General features: G+C 46.8%; 1 protein-coding gene across 1 annotated transcript in view; it reads right to left on the reverse strand.

Annotated features, from left to right (window-relative positions):
• Positions 1 to 1,922: 1,922 nt before the first annotated feature.
• arrb1 (arrestin, beta 1) overlaps positions 1,923 to 22,324 on the reverse strand; it is a 28,863-nt gene continuing 8,461 nt past the window's right edge. Inside the window, exons 3-16 of the mRNA XM_015950864.3 lie at positions 22,138 to 22,198; positions 21,977 to 22,021; positions 21,684 to 21,880; positions 21,459 to 21,518; positions 21,304 to 21,371; positions 21,085 to 21,220; positions 15,564 to 15,648; positions 15,354 to 15,426; positions 9,403 to 9,540; positions 9,231 to 9,314; positions 7,839 to 7,862; positions 7,611 to 7,681; positions 5,131 to 5,179; positions 1,923 to 4,204 (exon numbers count right to left, since the gene is read on the reverse strand). Coding sequence (XP_015806350.1) covers positions 4,093 to 4,204; positions 5,131 to 5,179; positions 7,611 to 7,681; positions 7,839 to 7,862; positions 9,231 to 9,314; positions 9,403 to 9,540; positions 15,354 to 15,426; positions 15,564 to 15,648; positions 21,085 to 21,220; positions 21,304 to 21,371; positions 21,459 to 21,518; positions 21,684 to 21,880; positions 21,977 to 22,021; positions 22,138 to 22,198 — 1,203 coding nt within the window. The 3' untranslated portion in view covers positions 1,923 to 4,092. The remainder of the gene's footprint in view (positions 4,205 to 5,130; positions 5,180 to 7,610; positions 7,682 to 7,838; positions 7,863 to 9,230; positions 9,315 to 9,402; positions 9,541 to 15,353; positions 15,427 to 15,563; positions 15,649 to 21,084; positions 21,221 to 21,303; positions 21,372 to 21,458; positions 21,519 to 21,683; positions 21,881 to 21,976; positions 22,022 to 22,137; positions 22,199 to 22,324) is intronic.

Raw genomic sequence — 22,324 nt, forward strand, 5'->3', positions numbered from 1 at the left:
CTTGGACAAAATGTGCCGGTTCTGATCCACTTCTTCATTGTGTTTCTTCACTGCAAGCCTGCATCCCTCGTCTCTAGCTGCATGGCAATGTTAGCTCTGCCTAGCATAGCTAGCTTCACCGTGTTGTTGTCCATGTGCGCCCGGAATAACTCGTGTTTCTTCACCTTCTCAGAAAAATGTTTCATGTCCGTAACTCCTGACTCAATCCATGCCTCATCTGTCACAGTCGTTTGGAAAGCAAAATAACGCATTAGCGTGATTGCATCCAGCTAGCCAAGCCTTCCCAGAAGCCTTGTGTGTACAGTTTACCTCTCTCCTCCTCCTGCTGGCTTATCTTTACATCGGGCTGATCTGGTCCAAGCTCTTTGACATTAAGTTTTTCCACCATAGTGCTCCTCTCGAACGGATACTGGAGAAGAGACCGAACTGAATTCAGTGGCTGCTGAGATCCGGTATCCATGCTGCTGCTGGTTGTAGGCGCACTGGCGTCCATGTCTATTACGTCTGCGTCACGACCAAAAACGTGCTGGAGTCGAGAATCTCCGAGTTCTACCGAACACCAACGAAAGCCTTTGGCGGTAGCTCTATCGCCCATCATACTTCTGAAACAACGTCGACGCTGATTGGATACATTCCCATTCCTGCCCTTTGATTTTCTTGTCAGCAATTGGACGACTGGTCTCGTCCCGTTTGGGCGATTGAAACACAGCCCACAGCCTCCACCGCTAGGCAGAGACCGGCAGAGACCAATATTGAAATATACATATATATATATATATATATATATATATATATATATATATATATATATATATATATATATATATATATATATATATACATATATATATATATATATATGATTTATTTTTGTTACAAAACACACAATTAACTTAAAATTAACAATAATCACATATTCTATTTCTTTATTTTTTTAAATAAAAATTAAAAACACTGGGGAAACTGGGAGGGTGGCGCCCTATCGCCCTCTACTGGCCAGCCGCCACTGTGACCAGGAGCCCTGGCCTTCTAGATCAGCTCATTCTCCATGGCTGGAGATCAGCGGGACATTAGCTACATGCTAACGCGGTAAAACAACTCCTACATCATCGCTCTACAACGCTTTTCTTGCTAAAATCGCCTGGAAAAACTCTGTTAGCGTCGGGTTACCATGTAGCTAACGTTCTGCAGATCACTAACTGTGGAGTAGTGTCGGTCCAAGCAGGGCAAGCAGCCCACTTGGCTAAGCGGCCCACCGGGACACTGCCAGAACGCCAGATAGGCCAATCCACCCCTGCTCAGGACTAGGAGCCGCCTTAACAGCATCTCCCTGATCACAACGTCCAGCTCCTGAGCCTCAGATACATCAGGGCACACTCAAAGAAAGAAAATGTTGGGTGAACATAATAAAATTATGGAAATGATTTCCACCTAACTGAAACGCTTTGATTCAGCAATATAGAATTTTGTTGATGGAACAAAATGTGAACATGTTGGATCAACTTGATTTATTTGGTTACTGTGACCTAATTACCATTGTTCAACACAACTAGATTTGTATGGGTCAATTTAACATTAAGTACATAATTTGTTTGTGAAATTTAAACACAAAAATATTATGTTGGGTGAACGTAATAAAAATAATATGGAACCATCAGAGGAAGACCGCGTTTCATTCACCGCAGCAGTTCAAGGACTCCAGAGTCAGGAAGTCATTTGATGCTTTCTCTTAAAAGGAAAAGAAAATATTAATGGATGATATTTGCAGTTTTCAAAATAACGATCAGTTCAATTCTAGTAGGAACGCGCATTGTTTCTAATGTTCTTTTATTAAAGATGATGAAAACAGGTGTGTGTGTGTGTGTGTGTGTGTGTGTGTGTGTGTGTGTGTGTGTGTGTGTGTGGTAGGGGAGCAGCATCTGTCCAGATAAATACTTTATTATACTCAAAATAAACTACAGATAAAATACAAATACATTTTATATCACACTATAAACGTTTCCACGTAACGTTTCAGGTGAAGTTCCTCCATCGCTGAAGCGACATCAGTCACTCAGATGATTAAGAAATGTATAAAATAAAACAGCTCCTGGTCTAAGATCATCAGGTCTGCTGCATAAACATGAATATATTAACAGAGAATAACTTTTTTTTTGTTTTTTGCTCATTTAAGGCCAAAACTTTAAATCTCAAACAAACGTAAAACTCAAAACTTTTTTTTTTATTGATTTGAACGATAGTTTTTTCCCTTCTTTGTGAGTCAAAATTTCTATATTACCACCACAGGGGGGCAGCACTGCATCCAACAAAACCAACACGTCGGCCACTTTATTAGGTACACTTTTCCAACCAGCCAATCAGACAGCAGCTTTTACTCATCTAGTTCAGCCTGAGCACCAGATCAGAAACTATAAAAGATTTAAGGAACTTTGAATGTAGCACGGTGTTTGGTAACATACTGTTGTGCCCCACAGGGATTTGAACCTACAACCATCTTTAGGGTCTACAAAGAATGGTCGTACTGGTTCTGGTGGATGGAGAGACAATGACAGCTCAGATCAACTCTGGTTCCTCCCAAGGTCCGCAGAAGCTGCTCCAGGTGGCCTCCAGCAGCAAAATATCACACCAGCTAGCTAAGGACAGAAACCTGAGGTTAAAATTTACACAGACCAAAGGAGACTGGAAAAGCTTTCCTGGTCTGATGAGTCTGGATTTAATCTGTCAGCTCAGAATTTGGAGTCACCAACATGATCCATCCTGCCTTGTACCAACGCTCCAGGCTGCTGCTGCTGCTGCTGGTGTGACAGTAGTGGGGGGAAGATGGGAGACGTTGTCTAACACTGGAGCCCCTGGTCCCGCCTGAGGCTGGTTTAACACCATAGCCTACGTGGGTGTTGTTGCAGACTATGTCCATCCCTGGACCCATCTTCTGATGCTACTTTCAGCAGCTTAATGCAGCTCAGATCACCTGTAACCGGTTTCTAGAACATAAGTTCGCTGGACTCCAGCAAACCCCAGAGTCATCAGAACTCAGTCCAGGCCAGAACCTTTGGGATGAGGTGGAATGGGAAGTTCTCGTCACAGATGGAGCTGATGCTGTCATGTCAGTGTGGACCAGAACCTCAGAAGAATATTCAAAACACCCGGTTGGATCTGTAACATGAAAAATTAGCGATGTTCTGAAGGTAGAAGGAAGTAAAAACGAGTACCAGTGAGGCGTACCTAATAAACTGGCCAGCAACGCGCTCGAACACTGAGATGAGGATTACGTCTGGGGCGTTTAATCTCCATCAGTCTCAGTTTACAGGACTTGAGACCTGGTGGCTGTTACAGTCAGCCATAACATTATGACCACCAGAGAAAAACACAAACACCTAGGCATGTTAGGGATGGGTCATAATGTTTTGGCTTACTGAAACCAGGTGTTTGACAGAAAAGATGAAATAGATGATAATTCTCGCACCTCGTTGCAGACCCTGCCAGTGAAAACGGGTCCGACTGAAAAAAAACACCCAGAACCAGTGAAACGGGCTGAAGGAGTTCTGCTGACTTGCACCTTTCCTGGTGGTCCTGTCCAACATGGCTGCTGCTGGGACCAAACCCAATAAACCATTTTAACTTCTGTAACTATTTGTGACATTAATACAGTATTATTATATATTTCATGCACTGGTTTCTCTTCCTGTTGCTGGTCCTGCAGATCGCCCAGCAGATGTGGGAGATCGGACCCTGACAGAGGGGAACCGTCACAGGTCTTCCGAGCGTGGCAGCGTTGTTTATAAAGTCCTTTCGACACAAACTACCGGCGCTAACTGGACTCCTGCTCGCTCTCTAATGGGAACACGAAGAACAAAGAGACATCAGAGGCATGCTTCCCGCCGTCTCCTCCATCCTCCCAGAGCTCCTGCAGCTGCTCCGTCTGAAAACACAAGGCTGCGCCTCTCATCCGCAGGATGCAGAGAGAAGACGAACATGAAGGAACACAGAAACACGGCGCCACCTAGAGTTTGAAGGGTGTCCAGACTGTGGGTTGGCCTACTGGTGACCTCTGCCATCTCCACACTACACAGCAGCAAGACAACATCTCATCCTTTATCTGTCTTCCAGTTTGGGCGAATCCACCGGCTCCTCGTCCTCCTCCTTCTCGTCTTTGGCTCCAATCAGCCTCTGGCGAGCAAAGTCTTCAAAGATGATGTCATCATCACTGAGAAGGAGAATAAATAATGGAGGTTAGATTGGTTTGGGTTGGTTCAGCTAACTGAGACTAAACGTGGCCAGCCAGGTGGGGAAGATGATGTTGGACGCTTGGGTCCAGGATCTGGTTCCTGATCCAGATTTCATCTCATCTCAGCTGTTTCCTCACCAGACCAGATCCATGGGTCCATCTGTCCTTCATCCCACCATCACTCCAGAACCAGATGATGTCATCAGCTGGAAGTGAGTTTCCTGGTGCCCAAATAACTTTATAGAACCTCCAGAACTGCTGGGTCCATTTGGACCCAAAGGATAAGAGTTCAAACGTGGATTCGAGCAGAACAAGATTGAAGAGTGAAATAAATGCATGGAGCCACAGGAGGACTCGTGTTCTGCTGTCTGTCTTCTCTTACAGACCCAGACGGATCGGGACCAACAACAAGCCAGAACTTGTTGATTTTCTACATCCGGCTGATGAACTCAGTGAAAGTGAACCATTTCAGTCTCTGGTTTATTGAAAGCTTCTTAAGAAAACCTCAAATGATTCCTTCATACTGAAAACCAGAGCCATGAATCTGAGAGGAAGACAAATGTTCCTCGCGGCGTTCTGGTTTAGTTCTTAAGTGTTCAGACACATACGTGCTGGTCATCAGTGCGCTGCAGAGTGGCTGCTGACTGCAGGAAGAGTTTCCAGTTTAAAGCCCATTTCCTGCTGCTCTCAGCAGCACACATTAAGATGCATTAAGGCTGAGGTTCAGGAGATGGCTTCATCACCATTAATGCTCCAGCAGACACAGAAAAAGCCCTCTCCGCTGTCAGCACCATCAGCAGAGCCGTGAATCAAGGCTGAGCCAATCAGAGAGACAGCTGATGAAGAGGAGAGACGGGGGGGGGGGGGGGGGGGGGGGGGGGCTGAAAGAGAAGAAGGATGCTTACTTTGTGTCAAACTCTATCAAGTTTGTGTCGATTGGAGCTTCATCTGGAGCTGCAGGAGGCAAGGAGAAGACCAGAAACATCAGAGACACTAAAGAGAACTGAAAATATCAAAGAAGCATAAACCTCATTACGTCATCATCATCATCAATAATCATTTTTTGTTTCTTCCTTCCTTTCATCTTGGTATTTTTGTTTTCTTCACTGAGAACGATGAAGGTTTGCTGGATAAACTCCATGAGTTGGAGCCATGGACAAAAATTTATTTGGGGCGGGGGACATACCCCCCCCCCCCCCCCCCCCCAAAACACACACACTTTTTCCAAAGTAAAGTTTTGACCCCTAAACTTTTTACCATCCAAAAACAATATTACGCTATATTAAATTGACACTGGTTGAGCTCTAGGACTAAGCGGAAAAAACAGTTTGTGTTGAAGCCTGTTTCCCATTAGAGCATACTGTAAAGACCCCCCCCCCCCCTCCCTCCCCGTGCCCCTATTCCAAGGGAAAAGATAAACTGGTTTACATCATGGTTATCCAAAAGATCTCAAAGTTGGACGGTAATAAATCCTGCTACTTTAATTACAATGCTGGGATACCACAAGGTTTAGTTCTGGGACCCTTGTTGTTTTCAAAATGATCCGACAGTTAGCCCTGAACTTAACCTCCTGGGGCCCTGCATCCACATATGTGGACACCAGCTCCTTGCACTCTAAAAATTGATTATCTTCAACTTAGACCTTCATGTCATAATTTATAGACACTTGATGTCGACTTAAATTTTACCTTTATTTCTTCTTTTTTTTTTGGTTGTATTTCTTTTTTAGGATATTTGACAACATTTTTATAGCATTTTTATTGTATTTTAATTTTTGTAATTTAATTACAATCAACTAATCTGTAATAGCTAGAAATGTTTTTTTTCTGTTAAATCGCACCAAATTCAACTTTGGGTCACAGGAAACAATAATGTATACAGATGATGCCGTGATTTCTGTCCAGTGAAAGGACTCTAGAGCGAAACCCTGAACACACCTCGTCAAATATTTTAAAATGGCCCGGAGAACAATGTCTGACACCACAAATAAACTGTCTGATGTTCACCAAAAACTGTAAACCCCAACATCCCTACATCCATTTTCATCCACTTATCCGGGGTCGGGTCGGGAAAAGCTTCACGCTAAATCGAGAGTATTTACGACATCATGCACTTTCATTAAAGGAACTTTACGGAGTTTTGAATTTTTATGCTCGCGATTGCCCCCTCAGGCCAAAAGTGTAACGGCAGCTTTAATAGTGTGCTCGTGCACCAGGCGCGCATGCTGTACGTGCATACTCCTTAACGAAAATAACAGCTGAGACAATCCCGTGGAGGGGGGGGGGGGGGCGGAGGACAGGAGGACACACAGCTAATTAATTAAATAATTTGGTTCTGTACCTTTCTCTTCAGCACAGCCGACAAAGGTTTATGATGGGTCAGTCCTCCTGCATGCTCAGATCATTCCCTTCCCTTGCTTGAAAAATTGTTCCAAAATGAAAGTTGAACCCACATCTTTTTTATCTGTGAATTCAATGCCGTTCGGCGAGTCTTAAATAAAAATGTGGGCATCTTACTGCAAAGAATAAACCATTAATGTAAAAAATAAACTCTAAATGAACTATGTTCACATCCAGAATCAAACCCAGGTCTTCTACACGAGAGTCTGACGTCTTACTAGGTGAGCTAAAGCGCCAGTGATGTCCTTTTCATCGGTCACTTTTATATCCTACATGACAGCTGAAACAACGTTCAAAGAACGGTTCGGAGCGAAAATGGCTATTTTATTGCTAATTAGCAGGAAATTTCTAGAAGAAAGTTCTACAGAAAGTAGCTAAGGGTCCTCAGAAATGTAGCTAGCTTTGTCACTAGGCGTTAGGAACAGCGACAAAGTGGCACTGCCTCTCTCTCTGCTGCTAAAGCTACGGATAGCAAATGCTACGGGCGATGCCTGAGCGTGAACGCGCATGAAGCAGCCTGCTCGACCCGAGCATTTCTCTTTTTCTGTGATTTTACAGAAAAAAAGGCAATCACAGTAAAAATGCCAGGGCTCATTCTACAGGACCAGGGCATTGCAGGAGAATGTATGAAGAAGACATTTATTATTTCTATACATGTTTTGGCTGTCACACTTCCATAATGCACCTTTAATATGCACGCTCAAACTAATTAATCAAATCAAACAAATGTTGGATCTAAAACTTGTTCCAGCAATAAAAACATGAATCGTTTAAACATCAGCGCCAATGATTTATTAAACGTTCATCAGATTAATGGTCCTCCCAGCGGTCTAAGTGGGGCTTGTCTGGGATCATTAAACATTTGGGGCAAAACAACCTGACAGTACCGGAGAGCGGGCGCTGGAGGTTCAACCGTTTTAATCTGGATTTTTCTATTTTGAAAGAAAAGGTAACCTCAGATGATCTCCAGCAGGAAGGCGACTCACCGTCTCTGCAGATGGACTCTTCTAAAGGCTTCGGGTGCATTAATGTGAAGGGCAGCTCAACGGAGACGTCACTGAAAAACACGTCAAAAAACAGCAACAATCTGCAGCAGCAATTCATGTGTTCATCTGCGACTGAACTACTGCCACCACGGGAACAGCTGAGCTGTTCAGGTGACCTTTGTGAGGCTCCATGTTTGTGTTTGAATGTGTGACAGAGTGAAAGGTTACCTGGCAGCCAGATCTCCCAGGAGCCTGAAATCAATAAATATTCATCAGCTTCAGAGCAGCAGCAGAACATCATCTCAGCTAAGCATCTTCATCAATAAGTCCCAATCTGAGTCCCTCAGTCAAGTTCGCTCGTGTCAACACATCTGCGGGGCTCTCTAGTAAAAATGAAGGCCTTGTGAGTCGATCTCTGTTGGGAAAACCTCTGGCGCTCCTGTTTCAGGAAGCAGACGTGAGCCAGAGCAGAGGGGAGAAGACGCTTGTTTCCTGAAATTTGGACATCTCGCCACTGATTGGCTGACAGCAACACGACTCTACCACTGACTGCATTTGCTCTGCGACGCTGATGATTTGGGGAGCTATGGGCTCGACACACGGGAGGCGACAAACGACCGCGATCAGCGAAATTCGTCGCTGTCGCTTTTATTACCTGACACACGGGAGACGACCCGCGACAAAGCCGTCTACGCGTTCTGTTCCATGGCGAAATTGAAACTTCCGTTGTTTTGATTGGCTGTGTCAGGTTGGAGGGAATTAAGGTTATTTAAGCGGTTCAGAGTTAATAAAGCGGTAGATATGATGTTTCACAAGGTGCTGCTAGAGTTATGTGAAATCTTACTTCTGATTTTACTATAAAACATAATAATAATCAACTTCTCCTCCATGTTTGCTCGGAGGTGTACGGAGCATCCTGTCCGCTCACTGGTCAGTGAATGAAACCTCCGTTGATTGGTCCTCGCTCGAGCGACAGCGATGAAAAGTTGAAAATGTTTCAACTTTCTGGGATCGCGTCGCTGGGTCGCCTGTGCACGACACGTGCACGAGCGCAAAATTTCACACGCACGTTTTTGCGTTTCGCTCAGTAGGAGGGAGACCCGCGATTATCGCTTTGTCGCGCATGTCTCATTGAAAATGATTGGAGAGGTGATGTCGCGTAGACGGCTTTGCCGCTGGCCGCTGCCGCGGGTCGTCTCCCGTGTGTCAGGTAATAAAAGCGACGGCGACGAATTTCAAGCCACTTAGCTTCCGCTAGCTGGGATGCGCTTCTCCTCTTTCCTGGACGCCAAGTCATCAAAGCCTCCCCGTCACGAGCCAAGACGGGTGATCCACGCTGATGTCACAGGCCTTCCTAATCCGACTGTTTCTCTGTCTATTTGCCATCATCGACTAATGCAGGAAATAGGGTTTTCATGTTTAGCCTGCATGTCAAACTCAGAGTGACTGATTATATTTCCAAAATATGAAGTTGGATCTCCTGAATGGAGGTTCTAGCTATCAGAGCTCTTCCTCTGGTTCACTCGTTTGTTCCTGTAGGTTCTACTAAAGAAAGAGAACCAGCTGTTTCTATGTGACAGGCTGCTGTTGTGGGTTAGAGGTGACAGAGAAGGTACCGACCCGCCTCGAGACACCACCAGCTTCACTTTGACTTTGTAGGACACGATGATGCCGAGGATCTCCCTGTTGGCTCCGTCCCTCAGGCTGCACCGGGACACAAAACACGGCGTCAGACCTCAGCGGTCCACCGTGCAGCAGCCAGTGAAGGCATCACGGGTGCAACAGGACTCACAGTGTGCTGGAGGCAAGGTTGGTGTCCTCGTGCTTCAGTTTCCCATCCAGAGCCAGGCCTCGTTTCTCCCGGTTGTTGGCCAGAAACGGTGTGAGGGTGAAGACTTTGCAGAAGGTGGAACTGGGAGCAACGACATCACTGAGAAGAGAAGAATATCGTTGTGGGAACATCTCTGCAGACAAGAACATCGTAACGATTGCTCTCTGAGCTGCTGGGAAACTGAACCGAGTTCCTGTGGACCAGTTCCGGCTCCGATACCGAGCCCCCCCCCCCATCACCCTTTGACCTGAGTGGAGGCAACTAGAAACTGCAGGGTGTTCTGATATAGGATGTTTTCCACCAGTGACACAGAAACGTGTGTGTTTGTGTGTGTGTGTGTTCTGCGTGTGCGTGTGTGTGAATGGTCCTTTTGTTTGTGAGTGTTTTAGGTGTTTTGATCTACTTGGAACATGTTTTGGTTTTACATTTTCTGTTCTAGCTGCTGCCTCTCGCCCACGTCGTCGTTGCTAACGAGAAAGGGTTCTCATTCGACTCACCTGGTTAAATAAAAATCGTTACACTTTATTTCTTTGAAAAACCTAAATTGAATCTGCTTCACATACTTATTTATTCTTCAGGAATAATTGTCTATATGTTGCTAATTATATTTGTTCAACTGGCCGTTGCTTTTGTTTTGTCCTTGTTAGTTGGGGTCGTGTAGTGTGGGGTGAAGTATTGCTAGCCTTTGAGGGTGTGTGTGTGTGTGTGTGTGTGTGTGTGTGTGTGTGTGTGTGTGTGTGTGTGTGTGTGTGTGTGTGTGTGTGTGTAAGTGATTGTTGAACTGTTTTGATTTAGATTTTTGTTCTTCTTTTTACCTCCTTGAACCATCACCTTATCGTGGTGGAGGAGTTTGAGTACCCTAATGATCCTAGGAGCAATTATGCCTGGGGCACTTTGTGCCCCTGGTAGGGTCTCCCATGTCAAATTGGTCTTAGGTGAAGGGTGAGACACAGAACGGTTCACAGGATCTTTCATGGAGGTAAAGTCAAAGAGTCGGAGTACCCGGCCCGGAGGGTTATCGGGGTCCCACCCTGGAGCCAGGCCTGGGGTTGGGGCCCGTGAGCGAGCGCCTGGTGGCCGGGCTTTCGCCCATGGGGCCCGGCCGGGCCCAGCCCGAACCGGATACATGGGCTCATCCAACTGTGGACCCACCACCCGCAGGAGGAACATGAAGGGTCCGGTGCAATGTGGAACGGGTGGCAGACCAAGGCGGGAGCCTTGGCGGTCCGATCCCTGGACAAGAAAACTGGTTTTTGGGACATGGAACGTCACCTCGCTGGCGGGGAAGGAGCAGGAGCTTGTGGCAGAGGTTGAGCGGTACCGGCTAGATATAGTCGGACTCACCTCGACACATAGCATTGGCTCTGGAACCCAAGTCCTTGAGAGGGGGTGGACACTCTACTTTGCTGGAGTTGCTCTGGGTGAGAGGCGGAGGGCTGGGGTTGGCTTTTTGTTAGCCCCAAGACTCTCTGCCTGTGTGTTGGGGTTTACCCCAGGGGACGAGAGGGTAGCTTCCCTGCGCCTTCGGGTCGGGGAACGGGTCCTGACTGTTGTTTGTGCTTATGGGCCAAATATCAGTTCAGAGTACCCACCCTTTTTGGAGTCCCTGGGACGAGTGCTAGATAGTGCTCCATCAGGAGACTCCATTATCCTGCTGGGGACTTCAATGCTCACGTGGGCAATGACAGCTTGACCTGGAGGGGTGTGATTGGGAGGCACGGCCCGCCTGATCTGAACTCGATTGGTGTTTCGTTATTGGACTTCTGTGCAAGCCGCAGTTTGGCCATAACGAACACCATGTTCGAACATAAGGATGCCCATCGGTACACTTGGTACCAGGGCAGCCTAGGTCGCAGGTCGATGATAGACTTTGTAGTCGTATCATCTGACCTGCGGCCGTATGTTTTGGACACCCGAGTGAAGAGAGGAGCGGAGCTGTCAACTGATCACCACCTGGTGGTGAGTTGGATCAGATGGCAGGGGAAGATGCCACGTAGACCTGGCAGACCCAACCGCATAGTGAGGGTCTGCTGGGAACGCCTGGCAGAAGAACCTGTTAAGACGGTCTTCAACTCCCACCTCCGGCAGAGCTTTGACTGCGTCCCGAGAGCAGTGGGGTACATTGACTCCGAGTCTGCCTTGTTCCACTCTGCGATTGTTGAGGTGGCTGTTGCTAGCTGTGGTCGCAAGGTGGCCGGTGCCAGTCGTGGTGGCAACCATTGTACCCACTGGTGGACACCAGAGGTTCGGGGAGCCGTCAGGCTGAAGAAGGAGGCGTACAGGGCGTGGCTGATCTGTGGGTCTCCGGAGGCAGCAGACAGGTACCGGATAGCCAAGCGGGGTGCAGCAGTGGCAGTTGCCGAGGCAAAATCTCGGGCGTGGGAGGAGTTTGGTGAGGCCATGGAGAAAGACTATCGATCGGCTCCAAAGAGGTTCTGGCAAACTGTCCGGCGCCTCAGGAGAGGTAGGAAGCAACTCGCTCACACTGTTTACAGTGGGGATGGGGAGCTGCTGACGTCAACTGGGGCTATAGTCGGGCGGTGGAAGGAATACATTGAGTAGCTCCTCAATCCCACCTATGCGCATTCCGAGGAGGAACCAGAGCCAAGGGACCTGGGGATGGACTGTCCAATCTCGGGGGCAGAAGTTGCTGAGGTAGTCAAACAACTACACAGCGGCGGAGCCCCAGGGTCGGATGAGATTCGTCCTGGGTATCTCAAGGCTATGGATGGTGTAGGGCTGTCATGGTTGACATGTCTCTGCAACATTGCGTGGTCTTCGGGGGCAGTTCCTGTGGAGTGGCAAACCGGGGTGGTGGTCATCCCCATCTTTAAGAAGGGTGATCTGAGGGTGTGTTCCAACTATAGGGGGATCACACTCCTCAGCCTCCCTGGAAAGGTCTACTCCAAGGTACTGGAGAGGAGGGTCCGATTGATAGTTGAATCTCAGATTGAGGAGGAGCAATGTGGTTTTCGTCCTGGCCGTGGAACTGTGGACCAGCTCTATACCCTTGCAAGGGTGATGGAGGGGGCATGGGAGTTTGCCCAACCAATCCACATGTGTTTTGTGGATTTGGAGAAGGCTTATGACCGTGTCCCCAGGGGCACCCTGTGGGGGATGTTCCAGGAGTATGGGGTGGGTGGCTTTCTGTTAAGGGCCATTCAGTCCCTTTACCAGAGGAGCATGAGTTTGGTCCGCATAGCCGGTAATAAGTCGGACCTGTTCCCGGTTAGGGTTGGACTCCGCCAGGGCTGCCCTTTGTCACCGGTTCTGTTCATTACCTTTATGGACAGAATTTCTAGGCACAGCCGATGTGTGGAGTGTGTCGAGTTTGGTGGCAGGAGAATCTCGTCTCTGCTTTTCGCGGATGATGTGGTCCTCCTAGCTTCATCCAGCTCTGACCTTCAGCTCTTGCTGGGTAGGTTTGCGGCCGAGTGTGAAGCGGTTGGGATGAGGATCAGCACCTCCAAATCTGAGACCATGGTTCTCGACCGGAAAAGGGTGGCTTGCCAACTCCGGGTCGGGAGAGAGGTCCTACCTCAAGTGGAGGAGTTTAAGTATCTCGGGGTCTTGTTCACGAGTGAGGGTAGGAGGGATCGGGAGATCGACAGGCAGATTGGTTCGGCGTCTGCATCACTGCAGACGCCGAGCCAATCTGTCGTGGTGAAGAGGGAGCTGAGCCAGAAAGCCAGGCTCTCGATTTACCGGTCGATCTACGTCCCGATCCTCACCTATGGTCATGAGCTTTGGGTAATGACCGAAAGAACGAGATCGCGGAAACAAGCGGCCGAAATGAGTTTCCTCCGTAGGGTGGTCGGGATCAGCCTTAGAGATAGGGTGAGGAGCTCGGACATTCGAGAGGGACTCGGAGTAGAACCGCTGCTCCTCCGGATCGAAAGGAGCCAGTTGAGGCGGTTTGGGCATCTGGTCAGGATGCCTCCTGGACGCCTCCCCGGGGAGGTGTTTCGGGCATGTCCTGCCGGTAGGAGGCCCCCGGGTCGACCCAGGACATGTTGGAGAGGTTACATCTCCAATCTGGTCCGGGAACGCCTTGGGGTCCTGCCGGAGGAGCTGGTGGAGAAGGCCGGGAGAGGACGGTCTGGAGCTCCCTAGTTGGGATGCTGCCCCAGTGAATCGGATAAGCGGAGGAAGATGACGACGACGTTCTTCTTTTTGTTGTAAAGGAGGACCCACTCGAAAACGAGATGTTTCATCTCAAGTGGTTGTTCCTCCGTGTAAAATTACATTTAAATAAATAAAATGAATAAATAAATTTAGAAGGAAGTGGCCAGATGCATCTGTCCCGAACATTCGGCCATGTTTCATCATTAATAGAGATACAGCACATCTGGAAGCATTCGGTTTTTCCCCACTCTCTTTCTTAAAGAGACAACGTGCCGTTTTTAACCATTAATTTCTGGAAATATCCATTAAAATTTTGTTGAAAATGAATGAGATGATACCCAGTTGCTGAAAAATATTGGCAGCTTCTTCACATATAACTTTTAAAATCAGGTCTAAAATACACGGGAGTGGGTCTAGGTCTCTGGGCGACACCATATTAGATGCCGTGTTTCCTTCTACGGGAGCCCATGAGGACAAAATGCATTTACCAATTTGTAACAAACGGTTGCAAAACATTTGTCATTCTAAATGTTGTTTCACACATTTGCCACTTCACTTGTTGCCAGTGATGAAAGGGAGACTGATGTGTCATTTTGCTAAAGTTTGCACTCGCTAGGGCTTTTTGACCCTCATGGGCATCCGTTGGTAAGGTCTTACTCCAACACAAACATACTCCTTGCTTTTAATGATTTAGGTATACTGCCCCCTATCGCCAGGAAAAATACACATTGTCACTTAAAAACAACTAATAATGATGATATGAAAAACAATTGAGGCTTTTGCTAATTTATTGTGTAAGGCCAACTTTACTCATATTTTTATATATTTGCAGTGGTCTCTAGTAGCCTTGAAAGTCATAGTCTGGGGAAACAAAGCTCCAGTGCGCCTGTATGAGAACATAGAAGATTGCCAGAGGAGAAGATGGCAGGATTTCCTGATATTTGGACATCTCTTCTCTGATTGGCTAACAGCAACACAACTCAACCACTGACTCTGTTCACTCTGTAACGTTGATATTTTATCGCCACCAATAACACAAGCCTGGAGGAGTTCTGCTGTGTGGTGGAGTTGCTAATGCTAACAGTTAGCATCTACTAGCCGAGACGTTCTCTGCTGTTTCCTGGATGCTAAACCAACAACAGCCTTCCCCGTCATGAGTCAAGATGGGTGAGTCCGTGAATGTTAGTGACAGTGTGACGTAGATCTGTCAGGATTTTCTAATCCTAGAGTTTCACCGTCTGTTTTCTATCAGAAACTAATGCAGGAGATAGGTGTAGGAGACTATTTTCATGTCCAGCCTGCATGAAAACCTCAGAGTGACCCGTTAGAATCAGAAATCATCTTTAAACAATTGTCTATCAGTGAACTTGCTCTTTAATAAAGTTGCTAAAATCTCCCCAAACTTGTTTCATGTTGTCACTAATGTGTGTTGTGTAATTTAGAGGAGAAATAATCCTGTAATCAGTTTTGGAATGCATCTTTAACTAAAGAAATTGTGGAGAAGTGATGCAGTGTGAATAATGAACAGATGCACCGTACAGTTCTGTTTGAATCCAGAAACTCTCCTCTAACCAAACGTTTGGTTCAAACAACAAAATCTGGTGCTTGTGCTTTGGTTCTGGTCTCGGGACTTTTGATATGGCGGGGTTTAAAGTGTTGCCTGAGAGCTGATGTCACACCTGTAGCTTGGGACTTTTTTTATCATGTAAACTGGAAAACTGGAAATCAAAGCTTCCTCCTGGTCTCCAGGAATTAAGTCTGGTGTTGTTTTAGTGAAGCAAACTCACTCGGACTCCTCCACGGCCACCGGGCATTTGTACTGCGCCGTGTTGAACAGGCAGATGTCAGCGTACTGTCGCACTGCAGACACACAAACCAGAGTTATGGCTGCAAACACACACACACACACACACACACACACACACACACACACACACACACACACACACACACACACACACACACACATGCACACACGAAGTGGCTCGAGGACGTACCGGAGATCTTCATCTTCTTCACGGTCTTGTTGGTGTTGTTGGTGACGTGGACGTTGACGCTGATGGGTTCCCCGTGGTAATAAATCTGAGACGGAACAGAATTCATGTCAGGAACATCTGGACCAGGAGGGGTTCTGCTTTTTAGTCGTTTTACAGGACGGATAACCCCAATCCGATTCAGGAGGATTGTAGATTAACAGAGTAGATCTCGGCTCTGCAGGCCAGGGACCGGGCCTCAGCCTCCTCGAGTCTCCCTGGAGCAGGACACCAGATCTGCAGAACTGCTGACTGGGTCACAGAGGCTTGGTTCTGTCCCGTAGAGGAGGACCAGAGCCAGTGTCAATCTGACCCATAAGAGCCTAAAGAGGACAAGTGGAAGGGGGCGGGTCCAGAGGGGAAAATGATACCAGCACTGTCACCCTCTTCTCATCGTAAATCTAAAGGGTTCTCTCGTTCTTCCTCATGGAGAACCTTAAATGTTGGTATGTGATGGCGAGAAGGAGGAGCCGGTTCCATCTTTTTAAAATCATTTAAAAGGTGTGTGCTAAAAGGACCCTTTACAGGGTTAATGAAATGTCACTCAGACCCCACCGCCCTCTGTGGCTAAAATATCGCACTTGCAACTTCAGAGTAGCTGGTCCGGTTCCTGCTGGTGGAGGGAACCGTGGAAAGGAGTGGAGCGGACATGGTGACTCACTCCTGTAGACACTAAATAAGGCTGGGGGGATATTTCAGCTGTTAGATTGTGTTAAAAAGACAAACGCAGCAAGGAGACAAGTTTCACTTTCAGTTCAACCACATGAATTAATAACAGACACTAGAGGGCGCTAAAACCAAGAAAACTGTAAAGAGTGCCTTAGGAGCTGATGTTTTTGTACAGTTATATTAGTTTCATGCCTAAAGCTTGAACGTTTGCTCTGCTCCTCTGAATAAATGCAGTGATTTTACCATTTATGTTTATTTTCCAACAACAGAAGAACGACTGGGCTGAAATCACACGTTTGAGGTGCAGATGAATGTCATTAAAACAGCTCTGCAGCTTTTCGCAGCGTGTTAAACATTTGTCTTCGATATGAAGAAGGATCCTCTTCACACAGGTCACGGACTGGTGGGCTTGTTCCGGTGTCGTAATGCAGGCTCGTGCTTCTTCAGGTTCCACGCCCACTTGAAGCTCAACCCACACAGGTGACAGGTGAAGGGTCTTTCTCCGCTGTGGGTGGGCAGGTGAGCTTTTAAACCACTCAGGAAACGGCAACTTTTCCCACACCGGTCACAGCTGTGGGGCTTTTCTTCAGCGTGGACGACTAGGTGACGCTTCAAATAGGACTTGTGTGAGAAAGCCTTGGCGCACGCAGTGGTCACAGGGGAAACATCTCCCAGCAACACGGCCTTCACTGGAACCAGCAGCTCCTCCGTCGCCAGGTTCGTCCTCACCTGTCTGGTTCTGGTTCTCTCTCTCTCTCTCTCTCTCTCTCTCTCTCTCTCTCTCTCTCTCTCTCTCTCTCTCTCTCTCTCTCTCTCTCTCTCTCTCTCTCTCTCTCTCTCTCTCTCTCTCTCTCTCTCTCTCTCTCTCTCTCTCTCTCTCTCTCTCTCTCTCTCTCTCTCTCTCTCTCTCTCTCTCTCTCTCTCTCTCTCTCTCTCTCTCTCTCTCTCTCTCTCTCTCTCCTCTCTCTCTCTCTCTCTCTCTCTCTCTCTCTCTCTCCTCTCTCTCTCTCCTCTCTCTCTCTCTCTGACATGTTCTCCATTTTCTTACCATTGACGTGTGGAAAATGTTTAGTGATCCAAGCTGACAGCTTCTGATCAGAATCACAGCTCTTTAACCGACGCAGTGGTGGTTTCCATGGTAACCAAAGATGGTGTTGGTTCAAAGGATCATGATTCCAAAAAAATGTATTAGAAATATGCAGCTGCTGATCTGGGTTGTTTCTCAGCACCAGAGGATGCTGGTACCCTTGTGTGTGCTTACAGCAGAAAGTCCGTTCTGCAGTGTGGGAGGACGGGGACGGCATTTGGAATAGAACTGTACTCCGTTGCGTCACGACAAAAAGCGGTTAAAAAACAACCTGACAAAGCTAAATGTTTGTCCTTAAATAACAAAACAACAATGAGTACATTTTAACATTTGGTCCACTTTTGACCCAAGCTGATAAAATACCAGCACTTCCTGCTGTTAAACAAAGAAAAAGTTTCTTTTATCAAAACAGAACTATTCAAGGCAACGCAGCTTTTATTTTGATAGTGGGTTAGCTAATTAGCATTTTAAGAGAATGTGAAGAGACTGAAAAAATGAAACAAATACACAAAACTCATTTTACAGGTTACACACCACATGTTTCCTTAAATAAAACACCAGTTATGAGCTTTCTCTTCTGCAGTTTGGAGGTTTAAAGTTTGTGGTGCAATGCATTATGGGAAACTTTGATGTTCAAAGTCTGCAGAAGGAGGCTTGATGCATGCGCTCAGCTAGAACACGCCTGGGAACTTTGAGGGAACTTTCTGTGTTTTGGAGCAGCAATTGGGCCGTCGATGATGTAAAAACATCTTTCACCCGTTTACCCCTTAAAGAATTCCTTTATATTAATAGATTTTTATTTTTTGCCAAATATCAAGAAAAAAATATTTTGTTTGATCATAATTTTACCTTCTATGTGTTTTATTTAAATACCATTACTACAGAATAAACTGTGTTTTTACTATTTGTTTCAGTCATAGTTTGCGTTCTTATTGACTGTAAATGAAATGAAACGGGCATTTTACAGGAAATAAAAACAGAGCATTTGAACCTTTTACAAACTTTTTCCTCACAACACTCTGATGATGATTTGGGTCTCAGAACAGCAAAGCCTGAGAAATGAGTTTTAAAATCAGACCTCACGCTAAAGAAGTTTTGTTTTCCATAAAAAAATTTTTTTAAAACAACACATCAGTCATCTATTTAGAAATGTCCCTGTGCTGATCAACAGGGACATGAAATGGAATCCAGCCAAAGTCCAACAGGCACAAATAAATGGGTTCATCAGGATCAGAACCGACTTTATTGTGATGCCAGGATGCGTCCTGGCATCACAATAAAGTTAACTTTTCTAATTTAAAGAGCGAGTCACCCCCCTAACCGGAGTTTTACTCCACTCCCACTTTCTGTTTGAAAAGAGACCGAGCAGGGCGGAGCCGCTAACAAATACGCACACACACACACACACACACACCGGCATTGTGACATCATATGGTACCAGCTAACGTTCTAGGGTACCTCTTAGCCAATAGCGGTGGCAGATTTAAATTCAAATGCAGTCCAAAGTTTTTATCTGACAACGGCACAACACTGACAGTTTTAGGCAGAAATTTTAAATTTTAACTAAAATGCACTAAAGTGCAAAACTACTGACTACACGTGTCTGCAGCACGATTAGACACGCATTTATATAGTTTATCAGATAAAAAAGTAGATTTGGGGGCAACTTGCTCTTTAAATCCTCTGTTGGCCAAATTTATTCTACATGCATCTAATGTGATTGACGATCATTTCCACATATATCGAGTTTGTTTCCACTGAATGAGAGAACCCTGTATGTTAATTAATAATCAGTGTGTGTCGGTGTGTGAAGCCTAACCCCGGTTTCACACCGGAAGCATCGGTGGCGCAAAACGGCAGCGGAACGGTTTACTCGTGAACTTCAAAGCGGTCCTTTTCACACCGGGAGAGTCTTGGCGGCGGCACGGCTTCCTCGCTGTGCTCTTCGCTGGATTCGTGAGATCACACGATCCCTCAAGACTTGGGTCACAGTTTGTTTATTCAATCTGCCATTAAACAAAAAAGAAGGAAATCACGTTTGATATCGATGTTTGATGTCATAAATAATGTTGTTCCTCTCCACTGCCAGGATTACAGCCATGAAAAAAAAAACACAGCTGCAAAAGTGTGATTTCCTGTCTAGCCCTATGTTAACTGCAAAAAATTGACGCATCCCAGAAGCGGCACGCAGCAAAAAAAAAATAAAAAATAGACCCCGATCCGGTCTTGTGCAGCGTACCGCTTCTTGAACGCCGGGAAATGGCCGCGTTGCTGCTGGTTTGAAACAGTCCATAGGCTATAACGGACTCCAGTTGAAGCAGCGACGTTCCGCTGCCGTTTGCGCCACCGATGCTTTCAGTGTGAAACCGGGACGAGTAGGAAGACAACATGGTGGTCAGCCCGATTCAGAAACCTCTAGACCACATATGTCAGACATAAGGCCCGCAGGCCAGATGCGGCCCGCAGAGCATTTTTATGTGGCCCGCGAGATAAATATCAAAAATATATTAAAACTGGCCCGCTGGCCGATTTTACCGCAAAGACTTCAACTCCCATGATGCTTTACGGCGGCAGCGCGGAGCCGACGAAGCCCCCTCCTTTGTGTTTTTTCCAGCGCCTGCTGCCGGTCTCTGCAGCTCCGCCATCTCGGACAAACTACACTCCTCTCACTCAACGCCGAGTTCACTCAGCTATTTTCTGACGTTGAAGCCCAGAAACGGAGATTCTAGCCGCTCAGTAATGTGTTCACGACTGAAAGAGAAAGTTTTCCAACTAACGTCCAGACAGAGCTGATATAACTCCAGCGAGCAGTGACACGCTCAAACCAGCACAACTCTGTGGTTGTGTTTCCTCCCCGACACACAACAACGTGGTCAAGCTGCTCAGACATGTTCATCAGCACAAACCTATGTGAGCACCTGTTGTCATCTAATGTTGTCATTATTATGATGAAGATGAACAAAACAACAGGAGTCTCCTCCTCAGCTCAGATCAGCCCCATGATGCAGGTATCTGGCTGGAACAGGTGAGCATCACAGTAAACCAGTGGAGCAAACTGAGCTTTAAATATGTTGGTTTTATGCTCTTTTTCTGCTCCAAAACATGAAAGTTAACAGGTGAGATGTTGCATTTTCATTTAAGATAAAATGATATTTTTATTTTGTTGTTGGCCCGTGAGAAAACATTTAAAAGATTTAAAAAATGCTGATTATACCACAAGTAATGAATACCACTGATGCCTTTTATTTAAAACTGACTTGCTCGTGTGTAATTTGGTTATTCCACATTCAGTGTTAATGCAGAAATATGTTTGTTTCCCAATTTAAAGGTTCAAAATTGCATACATGTTGATAAAGAAAACGTGCAAATTTGCCGTCACTTTTTCAAAAAATATTAAGTTTGGCCCTCGACTCCGTCCCAGAGTTTCATTTCGGCCCCGTGTGAGTTTGACACCCCTGAGCTAGACTATCATACAACAACTGGCAAATATTTAAACATTGATTGAAAGCTACAAGAAACAATGACAACTGGAGGGTTGCATGGGGTGGCCAATCACATTGCAAGGGGGATGAGTGCCCGCCTGTGTCATCATGGTAAACCCGCCCCTGAAGTAAATCACAGATATGATCAACCCATCGGAGTCGGCTGGTGGTTCGAGAGGTCAGTCGAGTGTTTCGTCTTGCATTCTGTAAAGAGCTCCAGTGTAGGACAACGTCCCTCAGGTGTTACCTCTTTGTCCAGCGAGGCCTCCAGGTGCAAAGGTTTGTCGGACATCAGGAACTGCCGGGTGGTCTCGGCGGTGGGCTGAGGACCTGGTTTCTCCGGAGCGTATTGGACCTTCCTGATCACCAGACGCACCGAGTTCCTGCAACAACAGTGAAGCCGTGACCCAGGCACACCTGGTTTCAGGCGTGGTTGTGTGCCGACCATCAGCTGACTCTCGCGCACCTTTTGTGGATCTTTTCTTCCAGGTTTTCAGCACAGAAAGCTTTCACCTCAAAGTCGACGCCACAGGCCTGAGGACAGAGACAGTCACAGGTCACGTTCCCACCAGGTGAGACTCACCTGCTCAAAAACGACAGGAGTAGAACGGAAGCGCAGACCTTCCCAGTGTCCTCTGGTCCTGGCTGTAAGGTGACGGAGCACGGCAGGTTCAGAGGAATCTGGAACACAAACAGGGGATGAGACACACGTCCTCAGAGGCCGTCTCTGTGAGAGGACTCGGCAGCAGAAACAGGAAACAAGAAGGAGAAAACTTTAAAAGAGACAAACCAGCTTCAACCAGTTCCAGAGATATCAGTGGGAATGGGTACAGGAAGCATCAGTACCTCAAAGGTAAACGGGTGGGCGTGTTCTCCCAGCTTCTTGATCAGACGCTCCTGAAGACGAGTCAGACTCTTCTTCTCCTCGGGCTCAGGAGGAAACGCCTGAACGTTGGACACAAACAGATCCTTCCGGAATGTCAGGTCCAGGACGTCCAAGTCCTCCCGACCGTAGCGGAAGGCGCAGGTCAGAGTCACGAACACTGAGGAGAAAATCGTCCCATTAGAACAGATCCTGAATCAGAACCAGCAGGAGCTCCAGGTCAGATTTTAGACGTGTCTGATCTGAGGTTTATTACCTTTCCTCTCCTTCAGGTACTCTGGATCAATCAGAACCACGCCATCTACAGAAGGACACATAGACAACATCAGAGCAGAACCAGAACCTGTTCTACTATCTCAGAACCAGCACTAGGCCTGATTTGTGGCGTTCTAACCCATACACAAAAGGTTATCTCACCAACAGGTTCTACCAGGTCCACGTGGTCCACAAAGTCCCTCTTTCCCAGATAGACGGTGAGCTGAAGAACAAAAAACAGGAGTTTAGGTTCTGGTCAGGTGGCTCACAGAACCAGAGCCAGAGCTATATGGCCAGGGCCAGGGCCAGAACCATGACCAGGACCAGAGAAGCTACAGAACCTGGTGAG

The sequence above is a fragment of the Nothobranchius furzeri genome, chromosome 13 (assembly GCF_043380555.1).
Source record: "Nothobranchius furzeri strain GRZ-AD chromosome 13, NfurGRZ-RIMD1, whole genome shotgun sequence".
Taxonomy (NCBI): domain Eukaryota; kingdom Metazoa; phylum Chordata; class Actinopteri; order Cyprinodontiformes; family Nothobranchiidae; genus Nothobranchius; species Nothobranchius furzeri.